Genomic DNA, 12,974 nt, shown 5'->3' with positions numbered 1-12,974 from the left:
GCTTGTAGTCATGCAGTAGTGTTAACGAGAACGTCAAACGAGAATCTAGATTAAGGAAGTAAGTAGAGAAATTATTAATTATTGCAATAAAAAAGTATTATCTTATTTCATTTGTCAGTATAATAACTTATTCCTAGCAATCAATTTTTAGCGATTATTTATGATAGTTTATAGCGATATTCATAAATAATAAAAAAATAAAACCGATAATTATACTGATGAATGCTACACAAAGCATGCTAACAAAATTGCTGGGTCTGAGTCTACATTTTCATTCAATCAGGTGGTAATTTTACTCCAATTATCAATAAATATAATGATAATAATATTATTTAATAATACAATTGGAATTTGGAATGATATATATTTGTTTATAATTTTGAATTGGAGTCTCTTGGATGGGCATATCCAAATGCTTTGACGTCAAATTTCAACATGACAATGTCAAATACAATAAACAAATTACTCACTTTTTGAAACAAAACAAATTATTTACAATACCTCTTTATTTTTTATATACTTTTATCTCTTCATAGAAATATTATCATATCGAAGATCATCAGTGCGATTAAAATTATAAGCAATATTATTATAATTCAATTTGTTTTTGTACTATGCTGTAAATATACAAGTGGTTTTCTAAATATATTTTTTCTTCAGAGTCATCCCAAAAAGTAATTAATGTAAGTCAATAATTAATAAATAGCTAAATAAAACGAGCCTACGTGCCTTTTTAATAGGTTAATATGGATGTTTCAACAAAACTTATTTGACCTTAATATGGTTATAGTACTTTTAAACTAAGAATAAATTTATTTTGTTTATATCTTAAGTTAACTATTTGTAAATATAAAAGTCTAATTGTCTACAAAATTAAAATAATTATAGTTTCGTTAAGAATTACTAGGAAAATAACTTATCATTAACTTTAACTTTGGTAATTGTAAATGAGATTTGGAGGTATATGTACCTTTTTTACAAAACACTCCAATTTAAGACTTTCGAAGAATAAGGTTAATATGATCTATTTATGATAACATAGAACTATGGAAGATGACATAGAAGGCATTGAACTGAAGCCAGCGAGTATGAGGAGGACATTTACACTCCGTAACAATGTTGCCAGACAAGCCGCAGTCAACTTTATGCCCTCTCGTAAAGTGGCACACAGTGAGTTGGAAATATATGTATAGTTACATTTTATTTTAATCTGATATACTAATAATATTTTATCACAATTATAACTTTTAAATGTTTTAAAAAGGTTAACAAAGATTAACCAGACTAGAATTAGCCTATCAACAACACCCATTAGAGATGGGGTTATCAACTAATGGGTGCTGTAGATAATTTTTGTTTTTTTTTTTTTTTTTATAGAATAGGCAGGCGGAAGAGCATAACATGGCCCACCTGATGATAAGTGGTCATCAATGCCCATAGACATTGGCATTGTTAGAAATATCAATGGGCCACCAACCTTGGGAACTAAAATGTTATGTCCCTTGTGCCTGTAATTACAGTGGCTCAGAGTAGGTGGTACCAATCCAGACGAGCTTGCACAAAGCCCTACCACTAGTGATGTGTTGTTTCATCCATCAAATATATCATGTGTAATAACAACCACTTGAAGGCTGTCAACCCACTCACTACAAAGTATAAAAAAGAATGATAGTACTAAACGAGAAGTCTGGCAAATCCTTTTTTTCAAATCCTTTTCTGTCCTTTACATAGTATGCTGACTAATCAAAATATCAAATAATCAATTATAAATAACAAATGCAAGCAACAATATTTCAACTTAATTTAATTTTTGATTAAACTGAACGTTCATCTTAAAATAATAATTAATAACATTTACATTCTAAATATGGTCTGGGGCTCTTTTAAACGTAAAAACATTTCTTGTATGTTCTATTTGAAGTACTTATTAGTTTTTTTTTTGCTTTAAAAGAAACGCTTTTTTCGCTGAATTTCTACATAATATAATATATGTAGATCTTATGATAATTTATTTCAACTACTCTAGACTAGATTAAGAAATGGGAACTCTATTAGAGTATCACTTTTTATAAGTATTCATATTTTTTTTTCTTTTTAATACATAATATATACATAAAAAATTGTACATAAAACATTCTATATAACAACTAATAAAACATTTGTTGTTTTCTGAAAACCATGCTATACCATATTACTAATATACTATATATATATATATAATGTGTATATTATATTCAATGTGTATATATATATATATATTCAAATATTGGGTTCAAACCCGGGCAAGCACCACTGAATTTTCATGTGCTTAATTTGTGATTATAATTCATCTCGTGCTTTACGGTGAAGGAAAACATCGTGAGGAAACCTGCATGTGTCTAATTTCACTGAAATTCTGCCACATGTGAATTCTACCAACCCGCATTGGACCAGCGTGGTGGAATAAGCTCCAAACCTTCTCCTCAAAAAGAGGAGAGGAGGCCTTTAGCCCATCAGTGGGACATTCACAGGCTGTTACGGTATTACGGTATATATATATATACTTTGATTAACATTTAAGTAACATTTGCACTAAACATAAATGTAAGAGTTTATATTTTAGCTACTATATATTTAACTTTTTACATACGATTTTTTTTTCTGAAATGTAAATTGCTATTGGCCCTAATGGTTGAGAAGCCAAGTATGGACACTAGCTCAGAGCTTACGAACATTCTAAGAGTGTCTTGTTAGAACACTTGTCGACTTAGGACATAGTTGGATTGGAGGAGGAAATTATTTGCATTATATTCTTTTGAATATATATTGTAGATTTTAGAACTTACGCTCAAAGGCTTAAGCATATTGCGGTTACAATTAAGAAAATAATCGATTTATTCATTGTTTCATATATGCAAATGTCCGAGACAGTCGGACATCAGCTCGGTCAGATGGCCAGGCCAAATGTAGAGATGAGCAGTGAGCATACAGTTCAAACAAATGATATACTGCTGAAGTTGGGTGTAGTACTAACGATATAACACGACTCTTAACGAGCTCTAATTAAGTAACGAGTTTCATAAGAGTTTACGCGTATGAATCGGTTTAGTCATATTATGGTGTTGTAATAAAAAAATTGAGAAAAAACTTGTTACAACTAATTTTCTTTGTAATTATTTAATCTATGTCGATTATTTTAATTAAATGTGTGTTATTCGTTATACTTAAAGAAAACCCTGTGTGGAGATGATATATGTACAATGAATTCAGCATATAATGACCATGAGAACGATATATTAGGTGAATATGCTTTAAGTAAAAAATATATTTTGTTAAAGAAATGTTCTTAGAATGTAACGGGGCAGTTGGATTTGTCTTTACGAGTATTTTTGATGTATGTCTATTTATCTTCCATGACATTTATAAAGAAAAAAATACTAAATCACTGGTTTTCCTTTAAAAATATATAAGATATTCGACAAATGGTGATATTAAACATAATTTTCGGATTATTCAATAACTATATATAACTATTTTATCATATATTTGTTCCCATCAGGTACATTAAGGTTAAGGCGTGCTAACAGCGAACACAATGCTTTACTCGAAGCGTCGATGTCTGATGTGCCTGATGCTGCCGATATTATCGTGCGCGAAATGGAGCAGCACCATCAATTAATGGAAGATAATCCACTTTCTGAAGAACTAAGGAGGTAATATAATGTAATCTCATTGTTTCATCTCAAATTTCATTAAAGCATTGACGGGCCGGTTGGCGTAGTTGGTAGATATTGCCTTTCTCGCCGAAGGTTGTGGATTCGATGCCCAGGACAGACATTTGTATGCATGAACATGTCTGTTTGTCCTGAGTCTGGGCGTAATTTTCCATAAAAGTATGTATTTAAAGAAAAGTAAAGTGCAGTATATCAGTGTCTGGTTTCCATAGTACAAGCTCTGCTTCGTTTGGGATCAGATGGCCGTGAATAATTTCCCAGTATATTATTATTATTATTGATAGTATAGTCTTCTAAATTTTACTGAAAATATTGTTGTCCCAGGGTACATTTTAGGTCCTTTATAGTATATAGATGTTAAAAAGCGTGGAGGTCGCCCTAAGCTCTGCCCTCTCGATGGTCTGGGGGATCAATTAGCTAGCTTTTCGTCGATAGGAAGCGATGTACGTGTTAACCCGTGCATGATATTTTCGCTATAGTGACTGCTGCACATTGTATTATCAATTATATACATATATTAAATATATAAATGAAAAATGGATAACTTGCCTTGCTTTACAAAAACTTCAGGCAAACAAAATGTTGTTGAATATAAATATATTTTATAGCTCAGTCGGGGTAGTCAAAAATGGCTTTACCTTGCAGAAAAAAGGAAAAAGTATACCAGATGACCCATATGACCGTCTATCTATTATATAAAATAATAACAATAATATTGGCATGCTTAAAAAAATGCTTATTTTAAATAGAGTTTTGAGCATAGAGTGTTCACTGGTACAAAAAACCTCAAGGGATTTTGCATTTAATTTTCAGAGAGGCGTTGCGTGATCTACCCCAAGGGTTGACGATGAAGAGAAATGTTCGGGCGAAGCTTTCCGCCTCAGTCAGTCTGCGTTCCAAACAAAGACCTATTTCGATGTTCAAGAGGATGAAGTATAGGATCAGTTTTGCTTGGAAAAAAGTAAGCCATCATTGTAACAACATATCTTACGCATCTATAATAATATCTCTGTGTGTCCTTCTGTTACGCTTTTTCGGCTAAGACACTGAATCGATTTGTATTAAAGTTATAAAGCTAATATATATATATAATATACATTGATATATGAGGTTGGTGGAATTGATATATGACCTTTATTGAATCAAGGGGATTTCTCACCAATTACCTTTGGTGTGCTTAAAGCATGTTAAGCTAGAATCCGTAATCGTGCAAACCTTGTTTGGTTTTTATTTATATTATTCTACAATGTTTTTCAGTCACGTGACAGCTTTCGCGACTTCATATTTTCAATCGAATTATGGTACGAGTCGATCAGGACCATCGAGGGTCACTTAGGCTCCGCCGTTGGCTCCTATTTCCATCTCTTGAGATGGCTGTTCGGCCTCAACTTGATGCTGTCAATTTTGCTGATATCCTTCGTCGTGGTGCCCCAAGCCTTGCATACCGGAGGAAGGAATGGAACCTCCAGCATAAGTTTCTTGGATTTCATCAGTGGTACGGTAAGTTAGTAATAGTTATACACATTGTAATAATAAGTTTATACATATTGTACTATAAAGATTTTTTTACTATGGATACAGCTTGCTGCTGGTCTTTACGGTGGTAGGCACTAGGTCATCACTTCTTCTATTGTCAAATATATAGTTTTTACTCTGTCGTTACATGAAGGTTAATTGTGTTGGGGTCTATAGAATATTCTTTAGCTTGACTAAACACTTGCTCCTTAATGTATTTTTGTATTTTTATTTGTCGCGAATGTCATAGCACGGGTAATGCACTTTGGAAGGATTTTTAAATGATGAATTTATAATAAATGTCAAACAATCGACGAACGGCAAACAGACGGAATTAATGATATTCGATTGCGGACGTTATGTTAATCTACGACTACAATCAAGCGATCGTACCTTCCAGGGCGAGCTGGAGGACACCCTGCTGCTGTACGGCCACTACCACGACGGGGACGTCAGCGCGGGCCCGCCGCGGTACAACATGGCGTTCGCGTACTTCTTCACGATGGCGTGCGCGTTCCTGCTGTTCTTCGGCGTGCTGTGCTACCGGTGAGCGCCGCCCGCGCGTGCCCCGCGCGTGCCCCGCGCGTGCCCCGCAGCCACTAACGGTCCGCCCGCAGCACGGCGCGCTCGTACCGGCGGCACTTCATCGCGGCGGGCGCGGGCGGCTCGCTGCGGGCGGCGCTGGCCGGCAAGCTGTTCAGCGGCTGGGACTTCGGCGTGGCCGCCCCGCGCGCCGCTGCGCTGGCTGCGCGCGCGCTGTTCCACGAGTTCCGGGTAGCTATGTGGTCGCCGAACGTTCTCCGGGCAGCCGACCGGTACCCGTTGAGGTCCGGGGCGCCTGCGCCGGGTGTATTGCGGGTGCGACGTGGGCGCGCAGACACAGACATTCTATCGATTCGATCTCGTAGTCCGATGGGAAACGAAATGTGCGTATATGTTTGTATGTAGTCTAGTACTGCATCACATGCCCGGTATCTTAAATTATTGGTCATAAAACCGCCCTTTTTTAATACTGTACAAAAATTACTAAGCATTTTAAAAACCTATTGGTGTATATTCTTTTTGATTTAATTACCCGATGAATTTAATTATATAAAGATCCTCTCCTGTTAAGAAAAAAAACATAAAGAACCTCTTTCGACACTTGGAGATATTCTAATTTAAATAAAAAACCAACTATTGTCCGATCTGATATATAACAAAAAAATGCAATATATACTCTTGTATAATATCAAAAATATGTTTGTCTTATTTACAAACTTATCATCAACATCGTATCACCCAGAAGATACCCACTGCTGGAAAATCCCCTCTAAGGATTTCCACGATGACCGGTCTGCGCTACACGCATCCAACTATTATGCAACTATCTACTTATAATAGAGAAGCTCGATCGAATAAGCTAGAAGCCTTTTCCTTAACAGGAAAGGGGGGGTCTTTGCTTCGCAGGGTCCTTTACTGATTCCATTTGTTACTCATACCCTATAAATAGGAACTGCTGAACGAACAGAACCGAAAGAGAGAAGCGGCCTCCTTCTGGGTAAGATTCGGCCGGCGCTCGGCGAATGTAGTCATTACAACGATCGTATTAGGGTTGATATTCGGAGTGCAGTACGGGCTGTGGCTGCTGCTCAGTGTGGAGACGTTTAGTGACCACAGGGAGATCTACATATCATTGATCATCACGGCTGTATCCGCGATCTGCCCGATCCTGCTTAATTTAATAGTTAAGTGAGTTATTTTTTTTTTTTTAATTCGTTTTACATCTTTTTTTTTCCGCTCTAAATAGTATATTGATTCTATTGGAAGTAAAATTATTATATATACAGAACTGTTATATAAGTCAAGAACTTTTTGCAGTGTAATGAATTAGTAATTAATAATATAGTAATTGCATGGAATTAGTAATTATAAATTTCATTTTTTTTAAATCTTTATGACTTTGGAACAGGCTATAGATTCTATGGTTGGCTTCGCATTTGAGTCAAATAGTTTTTTCAGTGTCTATGGTTTATGTCCAGGTTTACTCCGTCAGTGAACCCTTTCTATCTGGTGGGCTATTTGTCTGTCCGAATTGTTACTGATTTTTTTTTATGGTGGTATTTGTGACTTTATGTATTACAACGTGCTGACCTCTACCACCAAGCGCGAATTGTGAAGAATTATAATTCTATCATATTTTCTAAGTTATCTATTGCATAACAAATTGAATGTTCTTTCAGGTTAGAATTCTACGAAGCTCGGACAGCCTTCTATGTGACATTGGCCAGGACCTGGCTATTAGACATCGGGACGCTCATTCTGATGCTGGTGTTCTGGGCACGTTCGGAGACGCAGGTGACTTTTTGTTTTGTATAAGTTTGGAATAAATAAATATACTGGCTGGTAGTTTTTTCTTCGATCATCATTATCATCATACTTGGTGGCAGGACGTTGTGTAAGCCCGTCTTGGTACAATAAGAAGTGTAGTCTAAATTTAGAAGGCGGATATCATGATTATCAATAAGAAATATTCCTTACTAAATACTGCAAATTGTTCTTCTTATATGAAGTAGTTATTTAACTTCAATTAAGGTACTTATCCAAGATTCAAATGTTATCCGTTTTTATCTTAATTATTAAACTATGTTTTTATTGCAATTTGAGAATTTCATTAATGAGGAGACTATCCTTAAAATCCATTTATAATTTATCTCTTATTTTTCCATTACCATTAAATTCTCTATATCCGTAGATGATGATCACCATTCATCTTGTGAATAAGGTTCACCATCACAGATACAGATTAATAAAACTTAGAAATTTTTTGGTTTGTACCGAATTCCCTTGTTGATTTAGTGCTGGGAGAACCGCGTTGGCCAGGAGGGATACCGGCTGGTGCTGTTGGATGTACCAGTGTCGCTGCTGCTCTTGCCGGCCATTGAATTCATCCGCGGACTGCTGTTCAAGTGAGTCGGCTACTGCGTATGCTGTCGGATGTTGTTTGGACTAAATATTACGACGATAATGATGTGTCCTTGACGGATTTTGGTCACGACGACCTCATTAAAGTCTTATATGCGCCTGCGCAGGTGTACTCTGTGTTCCATCCCTCTCAATATGTGATGGGTTGGCGAATACAAATGAAAAGAATCAAGTTGAAGGATTTACGTTCTCCTCGACGCAACTGTGAGACTAACCTTGTAATTGGCCCGACTCGGAACTTCGAACTAGTTAGTTAAAAATATATGTCGACTTAGATTCTACAGTTGACATCGCATATATAATATATTATATTATATTATTTTCAGCTATATTCATTTTCACCTCCAGTATTAACAGTAACAGCCTGTAAATGTCCCACTGCTGGGCTAAGGCCTCTTCTCCCTTTTTGAGAAGAAGGTTTGGAGCTTATACCACCACGCTGCTTCAATGCGGGTTTGGTTTGGTTGGCGGAATACACACGTGGCAGAATTCCGATGAAATTAGACCCGTTTAAACCCGAGCAAGCAGCCCGGGTTTAAACCCACGATCATCGGTTAAGATTCACGCGTTCTTATCACTGGGCCATCTCGACTTGGGCCAGTATTTATGTGAATAGTATTGAATAGTTTTCCGTGTATCCAGATTCAACTTCGTGAAGACGGCGCCTGAGTTCAACATCGCGTACAACTCGCTGACCCTCATCTACAACCAGTCGGTGCTGTGGTTCGGTATGCTGTTCTCGCCACTGCTGGTTGTGGCCGTGACGATCAAGTTCCTGCTACTGTTCTACGTGAAGCGCGAGAGCGCTCTGCGCGCCTGTCAGACGGGTAAAAAGGTATGGACGGATCATAGATAAATAGATGTCAATGAGGTATAGATGAGCTTTAACCATAGAGTGCAGAGTATAGATAATCATGTTTCTTCATTATCCATTTTAAAATTTCACTGTTTTTTTTCTTTTAAAAGAATGAGGTGTGTCCCTAGGAGAAGTGTGCTCTATTTTTTCAGGAAGCTCACGGCATATTTTTTGGTGGATACATAGTTTTTTATCTACATACTTATGGGTATTATTATATAAAATATGACTATTATGTGCCATGTTTATGTATAGTATTATACAGTAATATATTAATTTAATTTATTTATTGAGACTGAATCTATCGATAGAAAAAAAAGAAAGCGTTTTCTCTGTATCAATATTTATAATACAATACAATAACAAGATGTAAAGTGTAGCCGTGAGACAGGTGTGGCGAGCGGCGCAGACGCAGACGGTGCTGTTGATGCTGGTCACGCTGTCGCTCTTCACGACGCTCTTCGCGCTCGGCTCGCTGTTCTTGAGGTCAGATAACTTAGGATTGCCGTAAAAATACGACATACGACCGATAAGTGATGTGAAGATGATGAAAACTACTTCCATAGTATCATCGTTGTTTTTGTCTACTATCATTGTCTGTAAATTGTTAAATAAAAACTTTATAGGTAATTGAATGTTAAACTTGGACTCCGTTAAGGGACAAGTCTTATATTCATTGGGCTGTCACGGTTCTCATTTTGTGTTTATAATTTATTTCGTGTGCGGTGGTGAAGGAAAATATCGTGTATTTACTAATCTGCATTGGAGCAGCGTGTTTGAGTAAGCTCTTACAGACAGTTACTTTACCTGAATTGACTTTATATGACACTAGGAAACTTATCAGTAAAGTCCTGGAAAGCTCAGTCACACATTCAATATAAAAAAAAAAAACTGAAAATAACTTTTGTTCTATTTGAGTTTTTTTTTTCCATTACTTGGTACTTTTTTAAACATTTAATTTCAATTCATTCGGTATTTTAGGTTACTAGGAAAACTTCTATGGAATTGCAATTCAAGGTCGAAGTTACTCATTAACACATTCTTCCGATACTGGGATACCAAATTATTATATTTAAAAAAAAAAAACTGTATTATTGTAACTCATTTTCAGTACTGTATCGTTAATATAGTAAATCGAAGATTTTTTAAATAATCAACATTTATCATCCAGACGGGAAACCGGTTTTAAAAAAAAACTCGAATTGTCCTTTTTTCAAATGGAACTAACTAACCAAATCATATAAATCGACGTAAATCACTCGCTCACGCCACGGGGCCGCGGCGCCGCGGTCGAGTAGTGTCGAGCGTAACGGGTGCGGCGGCAGGTCGCGCTCGGCGTGGTGCGGGCCGTTCCGCGGCTACGCGCGCGTGTGGGCCGTGCTGGCGGAGGGCGCGCTGCGCCTGCCGCGCCGCGCCGCGCTGCGCGCCGCGCTCGCCTTCGCCGCGCGGCCCGGCGCCATCGCCTTCGCGCTGCTGGCGCTCTGGTCGGTCCCACGTCCCCGAACGTCGCGGGACACTACGATACATTTTTTTTAATAATGCTATGGATAGGCGGCCTGGCCGATGGGCCACCCGCGATGCTGAACGGTCCCCATCGTCCAAACATTTTTTTTTATAAAATAGGAGGGCGGACGACCGTTTGGGCCCCCTGATGGTAACTGGTCCCCGACGCCCATAGACATTGGCATTGTAAGAAATGTTAACCGTCGCTTACATCACCGATGCGCCCCGAACCTTGGGAACTGAGATGTTATGTCCCTTGTGCCTGCAATTACACTGGCTCCCTCGCCCTTCAAACCGGAACACAACAATGACAAGTACTGCTGTTTTGCGGTAGATTATCTGATGAGTGGGTGGTACCTACCCAGACGACCTTACACAAAGCTCTACCACCAGTGAAATAATACATTGGCGTTTTAAGAAATGTTGACAATTCCTTACATCGCCAATGCGCCACTAACCTTGGGAGCGAATATGTTATATCCCTTGTGCCTCTAGTTACACTGACTCATTCACCTTTCAAACCTGATGAGTGAGTGGTACCTACCCAAACGGGCTTGCACAAAGCCCTCCCACCTAGAAAATCTCCGTGCATAAATGTAACTGGCACTAAACCATATATATATATATATATATATATATATATATATCTCCCGGTACTAATGTGTATCCGAGCGCGAATATTATAGCACCGATGTGAGTCTATGTTAGAAGAGACCCATGTGTGTCGGCAGCGTGGCGGTGTACATCCTTCGTGCTCGCTCCATCGCCCAGCAGTCCATGGCGCGTCTGCTGCGACACATGCTGCAGTTGCAGGCCAAGGATAAGGATTTCTTACTTTCAGCCATCGAGAAAGTCTCAAATGGAGGTGCGTTTCATGTTTACCCCCACTTCTCGTACAGAAAAAATACAAATACAATCATATATTAAAAATTCAATTCAATTATTTAGTATGTTTTATTAATTAATATAATCATAAATATAACTTATAAAATTGTGAAATAGAACTGAAAGCGAATGAGCTAAAACTGTCAACAGAGTTCGTATTTAAAGACATAAGTACATCACTGCTGAGCTCAGTGTTGCAACCATAGATATCCGAGTTGCAACTGCCATACTTTAGTTTACTCATTTTACAGAATGGCTGTATAGTCCAAAATCTGAGGAGCACGAAGCGAACAGCCACACTTGGAAGTATTTAAATGAAGTCCGAAAACCATCGAACGCCGGCTACCACTTCGACGTATCCAGACTCAGCCACTCCTTCCTAGAACGACCGAGGTCATATGCAAAGGATAATAGGCCTAATTCCTTTCATACCGATAAGCAGAAGTTGAATGAGGACGGAGACACAGACAGCTCGTTCAGCTGGCAAGGTTCGAGCACCTATTTGAATCAAACTGACGTCGAGAAAAGTTAATCTGTGGCCGGTAGCCGAACCGGTAGCTCGACCAGACGTGTGACAGGTGATTTTTTTTTTATAAAATATTTTCGGCAATTCAATTCCCCCGAGTCAATTATATTATCTTTTTTTTTTTTTTAAATTAAAATTGTGATAATACAACAACGACGCATAATATATACTAATATGTAGTTAATAATTTGTCTGAATGTAAACATGACGAAATTTATTTTTAATATAAAACACATATTACTCTTATATATTACATGATATAATAAGAACGGTATACAGTTATTTATATATGTAAATAATTTCAGAGTATTTTTTTTATAAACGAAATTAATTATATACATAAAAAAAATACTTAAAAAAACTTCAGTCTTCCAGTTATAAAAAAGTCTATTTCGCATGAAACTGTTGTAAACTATAAGTTATAATTTTTATCAATGTATTTATAGCTTAGTCTTCCAAATCAATTAAAAATTGTGCCAAATTTAACCTGATTAGTTAGGACGCATGTGGTCATTTATATATATTTGATCAGTATTGTAAAGAAATATATAAATCCATTAAGACTAATACATCAGTTAAGATATTTGAAAATAGCAAAATCCCGGGGTATTTTACCTAACAGTGGCAATTTCTCCCAGAGGGGGTAAATGAGATGGAATCAAATTCTGTCTTTAAAGTGTTAAAAAACAATTCACAATCAACTCCCGGTACAATATTAGATACACTGAAGTTAATATCTGCAGGAACAATATATCTATGTTGAATAAGAAACGAATTTAATAATATCTGCGTTGAAAGGTTGACACCGCAAAATCTTTCTGCAAATCATTTTTATTTTATATTTCAATGTATTTTCTATATCATATTAATGTACAATTTTGATTTAATTTTTTTTGTAATGTAACTTTTAATATTTTTTAATATTTTAACTCTGTGACAATAAATTTCATAATAATAAATGTATTAAACAAGACAGGTTTTTATTTTCTCTTTTTTTCCAGAACTTTCTCTA

General features: G+C 36.8%; 1 protein-coding gene across 3 annotated transcripts; it reads left to right on the top strand.

The window, feature by feature from the left end:
- The first annotated feature begins 8 nt into the window (after positions 1 to 8).
- LOC126770931 (transmembrane channel-like protein 3) lies at positions 9 to 12,917 on the top strand. Of its 3 annotated transcripts, none has more exons than XM_050490546.1 (15): positions 9 to 58; positions 1,043 to 1,170; positions 3,539 to 3,692; positions 4,527 to 4,674; positions 4,971 to 5,213; positions 5,629 to 5,774; positions 5,846 to 6,002; positions 6,721 to 6,959; positions 7,451 to 7,565; positions 8,067 to 8,176; positions 8,835 to 9,027; positions 9,440 to 9,534; positions 10,374 to 10,532; positions 11,283 to 11,416; positions 11,688 to 12,916. In XM_050490546.1, exons 2-15 carry the CDS (start codon positions 1,047 to 1,049, stop codon positions 11,966 to 11,968), a joined length of 2,298 nt encoding a protein of 765 aa, XP_050346503.1. In that variant the 5' UTR covers positions 9 to 58; positions 1,043 to 1,046; the 3' UTR covers positions 11,969 to 12,916. The 3 variants fall into 3 exon arrangements, with proteins under 3 accessions (XP_050346503.1, XP_050346502.1, XP_050346504.1); XM_050490545.1 differs by lacking the exon at positions 9 to 58 and adding an exon at positions 467 to 683; XM_050490547.1 differs by lacking the exons at positions 9 to 58; positions 3,539 to 3,692 and having other exon boundaries at positions 1,062 to 1,170; positions 11,688 to 12,917.
- Positions 12,918 to 12,974: the final 57 nt, after the last annotated feature.

The sequence above is a fragment of the Nymphalis io genome, chromosome 9 (genome assembly GCF_905147045.1).
Source record: "Nymphalis io chromosome 9, ilAglIoxx1.1, whole genome shotgun sequence".
In the NCBI taxonomy this organism is placed as follows: domain Eukaryota; kingdom Metazoa; phylum Arthropoda; class Insecta; order Lepidoptera; family Nymphalidae; genus Nymphalis; species Nymphalis io.
Note: the sequence above shows the minus strand (reverse complement) of the source record. Positions and strands in the feature narration are given on the sequence as shown.

Coding starts and splice junctions, on each gene's coding strand:
- LOC126770931 (XM_050490546.1), top strand. CDS start 1,047: ATGGAAGATGACATAGAAGGCATTGAACTGAAGCCAGCGAGTATGAGG. Junction 6,003..6,720: donor CGCTGTTCCACGAGTTCCGG/GTAGCTATGTGG, acceptor CCCTATAAATAG/GAACTGCTGAACGAACAGAA. Junction 9,028..9,439: donor CCTGTCAGACGGGTAAAAAG/GTATGGACGGAT, acceptor GCCGTGAGACAG/GTGTGGCGAGCGGCGCAGAC.